Source organism: Balaenoptera ricei, chromosome 12, assembly GCF_028023285.1.
Source record: "Balaenoptera ricei isolate mBalRic1 chromosome 12, mBalRic1.hap2, whole genome shotgun sequence".
NCBI lineage: Eukaryota > Metazoa > Chordata > Mammalia > Artiodactyla > Balaenopteridae > Balaenoptera > Balaenoptera ricei.
This window is the reverse complement of record NC_082650.1, coordinates 84,568,235-84,573,440: the sequence shown is the minus strand read 5'-3', so window position 1 is coordinate 84,573,440 and position 5,206 is coordinate 84,568,235. Positions and strand designations below refer to the sequence as shown.

General features: G+C 51.5%; 1 protein-coding gene across 1 annotated transcript; it reads right to left on the bottom strand.

Annotated features, from left to right (window-relative positions):
- Nucleotides 1-589: 589 nt before the first annotated feature.
- EEF1A1 (eukaryotic translation elongation factor 1 alpha 1) lies at nt 590-4,026 on the bottom strand. Its single transcript, XM_059941795.1, has 8 exons — nt 3,928-4,026; nt 2,875-3,052; nt 2,408-2,587; nt 1,989-2,285; nt 1,759-1,909; nt 1,409-1,665; nt 1,089-1,323; nt 590-999 (listed from the first exon to the last, which is right to left on the bottom strand). Exons 2-8 carry the CDS (start codon nt 3,016-3,018, stop codon nt 875-877), a joined length of 1,389 nt encoding a protein of 462 aa, XP_059797778.1. The 5' UTR covers nt 3,019-3,052; nt 3,928-4,026; the 3' UTR covers nt 590-874.
- Between the last annotated feature and the right edge of the window lie 1,180 nt (nt 4,027-5,206).

The window sequence follows — 5,206 nt, the reverse complement described above, 5'->3', positions numbered from 1 at the left end:
CAGTGTGGCAATGTTCTGTTCTTCTCTTCACCCAACCTTGCTCATTAGATTAAAATTCCTATAGAAATTGAATTTCTATTTAAGTGACAGGAAACACACTTAGCTTCCAGCATCTTTTATTTTTCCTAGAATCTGGATACAATAACTCTAGCAGGGCAATGCTCAATACTATTTAGGCTTCACATTTTAAGTTAATTACTTGCATATTGTTAATGTGAATGCACTTTCCCGTAACTGGGAAACTGAAGTTTGATGTAACTCATTTACTCAATACTTATGTAACCATACAAAATTTTATATGCAACATGAGCTTTCATATTATAGAATTTGACCTTCTTACAAACTAGCTTACATAAGTTACTTTGCTTATCTGTCCTAACCTGTGAAGTGTTGTACCGACGCCTTTCTATGATGTACTTAAACAGGTGAATTCTCCTTACAAAAGGGTAAGAAACCTGAAGCTCCAACCCAGAAATACAAAATTCTTTTGTTTCAGCAGACTTAATACCAGAAACAGATTATGGGCAACTCTTACCTAAGTAGTTGGTACTACAGGAAGTTACAGTGTTGACCAAAAGAAAACACAGGCTTCTCATTAAACTTTTTTTAATGGGTCTCAAATTCTGTGACAGATTTTTGGTCAAGTTGTTTCCATTAAAAAGTACTGATTTTAAAAACTAATAACTTAAAACTGCCACACACAAAACAAATGGTCCACAACACGTTCTCCTTTCCTTCTGAAGGTTTTACGATGCATTGTTATCATTAACCAGTCTTTTGCTATTAAACTTAAATGGCCAATTGAGACAAACAGTTCTGAGACCGTTCTTCCACCACTGGTTAAGACTGGGGTGGCAGGTACTGGGGATAATATTCATTTAGCCCTCTGAGCTTTCTGGGCAGACTTGGTGACCTTGCCAGCTCCAGCTGCCTTCTTGTCCACTGCTTTGATGACACCCACAGCAACCGTCTGTCTCATGTCACGAACAGCAAAGCGGCCTATCAAAACAAATATTACCATTAGAAACACTTTTTTTTCCCCCAAACCTTTAGAAAAGTTCTTAATTACACCAAAAAAGCATCCTTACCCAGAGGAGGATAGTCCGAGAAGCTCTCAACACACATGGGTTTGCCAGGAACCATATCAACGATGGCAGCATCACCAGATTTCAAGAATTTGGGGCCATCTTCCAGCTTTTTCCCAGAACGACGATCAATCTTCTCCTTCAGCTCAGCAAACTTGCAGGCAATGTGAGCTGTGTGACAATCCAGCACAGGTGCATAGCCGGCACTGATTTGGCCTGGATGGTTCAAGATAATCACCTGGAGAGAAGACTTGCATTTAGTGAGTCTCAAAGACACTTAAAGACTTACAGCAGTGAATAAAAACCTGTCACTTCAGTGTTACCTGAGCTGTGAAGCCAGCTGCTTCCATCGGTGGGTCATTTTTGCTGTCACCAGCCACATTGCCACGACGAACATCTTTGACAGACACGTTCTTGACATTGAAGCCCACGTTGTCCCCAGGAAGGGCTTCACTCAAAGCTTCATGGTGCATTTCAACAGACTTCACTTCAGTTGTCACGTTGACTGGAGCAAAGGTGACCACCATGCCAGGTTTGAGAACACCAGTCTCCACTCGACCCACAGGGACAGTGCCAATACCTAAAATGTTTACAGCACATAATAAATACCTTGTATGAAGGGACAAGACGTCATAACAACCCAGACAAGTTCTGATCGTAACGTTCAACTTACCACCAATTTTGTAGACGTCCTGGAGGGGCAAACGCAAGGGCTTGTCAGTTGGGCGAGTTGGTGGCAGGATGCAATCCAGAGCTTCAAGCAGTGTGGTCCCACTGGCATTGCCATCTTTACGGGTGACTTTCCATCCCTTGAACCACGGCATCTAAAACACAAGACTGTCAGTGTTACCATCAAACGTACCCCCTTCCGGGACAATCCTAAAACTCCTGAAAATCACTTACGTTAGCACTTGGCTCCAGCATGTTGTCACCATTCCAGCCAGAAATTGGCACAAATGCTACTGTGTCGGGGTTGTAGCCAATCTTCTTAATGTAGGTGCTGACTTCCTTTACAATTTCCTCGTATCTCTTCTGGCTGTAGGGTGGCTCGGTGGAATCCATTTTGTTAACTCCAACAATTAGCTGTTTCACACCCAGAGTGTAGGCCAGAAGGGCATGCTCACGGGTCTGCCCATTCTTGGAAATACCTGCTTCAAATTCACCAACACCAGCAGCAACAATCAGGACAGCACAGTCAGCCTTTGAAAGAAAACAAGGCCACATCCTGTTAAACGAAAGCTCTTCAAAAGGAGAAACTCATGGCTTTGCCAATGCAGAAGACAGGCCCAGAGTTATTTTCAGGAGTTTTTAATCCTACAAACCTGGGATGTGCCTGTAATCATGTTTTTGATGAAGTCTCTGTGTCCTGGGGCATCAATGATGGTCACATAGTACTTGCTGGTCTCGAATTTCCATAGGGAGATATCAATGGTGATACCACGCTCGCGTTCAGCTTTCAGTTTGTCCAAGACCCAGGCATACTTGAAGGAGCCCTTCCCCATCTGAAAGGATTAAGAATGGTTACTTGGTAACTAAAACACAACCAAACCCCAGCAAGAAATCCCTTCCCCCCACTCATTCGGAAGAAATGCTGCACTCCACTCGATACCGCTAAACTTGGGCGCATTCGCCTTTTTCTTGCAAGTTCGCGTTCCGTGACTTGACCGCAAACTCCGCAACGTACCTTAACTAGTGCAAGTCGGATCTAGACCAGGGGCCCGCTCCTGGAAAACTACCACTTAACGCACTTGCTGACCAGCTCCTTACGCCAGCCTGTTGTTTCACATACCTCGGCAGCCTCCTTCTCGAACTTTTCGATGGTTCTCTTGTCGATCCCACCACACTTGTAGATCAGATGGCCAGTAGTGGTGGACTTCCCCGAATCTACGTGTCCGATCACAACGATGTTGATGTGGGTCTTCTCCTTTCCCATTTTTGCTTAGGTTTGGCGGTGGTTTTCACGACACCTAAATTGGGACCGGGGGGGGGGGGGAACCCCTTCAGATCAGCGTCCCCGAGGCTCGGGAAGAAGCCACGATCCCCACTGCAAGGAGCGTTACAGCCGGCGCCAAGCTGACCCGACTCTGGCCTCCAACCATCGAACGTGGCGGGAACACTCCCCCATCGCGGCGAAGGGCCCCCCCGGAGCCGCGAGGAACCGAGGCGCCAGGACAGCGCCCGTCCGCCGCGGGGTCGCAGGCAGCAGCGCCGGGCAGGCAGCGGCCCGGTGCCTTTGTGTGGGTGACTCACCCGCCGCTCCCCTCCCGGGCCGCCGCGTCCTCCATTTTGAGGCCGTGCAGCGGGGCCGGGGAGCGGCCATCTTTCCGCGCACGCAACTGGTGCCGGGCGGGGCGGCGCTCGGCTCGCCCTGCCGCCCGGCCGCGGCTCGCGGGCCCCGCCTCGCCCCAACGAGGCTGCGCCGGCATGTGCGCCGGCCAGGCGGGCCCGCCGCCCTCCGCGCCTCGCGGCCCCCCCCTCCCCCGCGACACCGACGAGCGCCCAAAAGCCCGTCCTGTCATAGGCCCCGGCCAGCCTCGGCTGGACCGCACAGGACGGAAAAAACCCGCGGCCGTTGGGGGTAAATAGCGGGGACGAACGAGGCGGGCGAGAAGGCGCGGCGGGATCCCCACGCAGCCGCCACAAGCGCCCCTGCCAGGCCTCCACCCTAGCACGAGGCCAAGGGGTTTCGAGAAACCGCCAAGGCCTCGAACCCCACCCGCACCCCAACTTCGGCATCAAGAACATGGGGAGGGGGCCCAAGGCCCCGGAGGGCCAGAAAGGCACGCAAAGGCCGCGGCCGCCCGCCGAGGCCAGGCCCACGGAAGCCACGCCCGGAACTCACCTGTGTCCTGGCGACAAACCCGTTGCGAAAAAGAACGTTCACGGCGACTACGGCACTTATATATGGTCCTCCCCCACCCTCGGGAAAAGGGCGGAGCCAGCACACGACACCACTTTCCCAGTTTACCCCGCGCCACCTCCACCAGGCACCCATTCGATCGCCGTCCCCTCCCCCCACTTCTCGGGGACCGTGGGCGATGTGCGCTCAGCCCACTGACGAGCGCACGGTGTCTCGCGCATGCTCCTCTTGACCCAGAGGATGACGAGAGCGTGTGGGAGGGGGGGCGGGGACGAGCGCTCCCTCGGCTCCAGGTTCGTGGGAGTTTATCGACGGTCCCTGGGATTCCCCCGGGCAGAGGCGAGTCCGCCTTTTGTATGAATTACTCTCAGCACAGCTGGGGTGGGGGTGGAGCGGCGAGGAGGCGGCCCGGCGGGGACGTCCAGAATCTTCCCTGTACCGTTCGTGGTTTAACTGGAAAGGCGGACCGAGGTTGTTGTATTCCTTCACCCGCGGTCCATCTCCCGTCCTCAGCCTTGCCGTCTCGCAGGCCCGGGGCCAGCCCCTCGAGCCGCTTCCTCCGCCGGGGCTGTCTTCTCCCCCGCCCCCGCCCGCCGCGCCCCTTTCGGCTGGAGAGGAGTGCAAGGCCCGTCTTTGGCCCGGGAATCGCGCGAGTGGTTCAGTTCCGAGGCCAAGAGCCCGCCGAATATGCTCCTGGGCTGGCCTCTTGGCTTTCTCCGTCCAAAGCTTTTATTCGAAGTTCGTATCACACATTCACACCATGTGGTACTCCAGACGTCCAGTTTTTCAGTTTAGAATAGACTTCAGTGCTACAGTTTGCTTTACTTCTAACTCTAGTGTTATTACATTAACGAGACCCTGAGTGTGTGTCTACTCTCCTGGTACATTTTTTCCAGTGTACACTCATATGATTGCAAGCATGAAAAACCTAAAAAGAATTTCTCAAATTCAGTCTTTCCACGTGATCTCATGTAGAGACAAAGATCCACAAGCATCAGCAAGCTTATCCAGCCAGTTTACTATCCCCAACACTTGCTGTGAAATCACTGCTTCTCAAAAATGGCCTACCCCATTCAAATAAATAGCTTCATTTTCCTTCATCCTATTGATTATAACTGCATTTTAGGCATAAATCTAGGGTGAGACTGGATAAGGCCTTTTCGCTTTGGCAATCAGGGCAGACAGACTCAGAAATACTCCTGAAGGAAGAAGAACCCTTATTTTTAATGAGCTTAATTACTAGATAATTATGTCTCTTCTT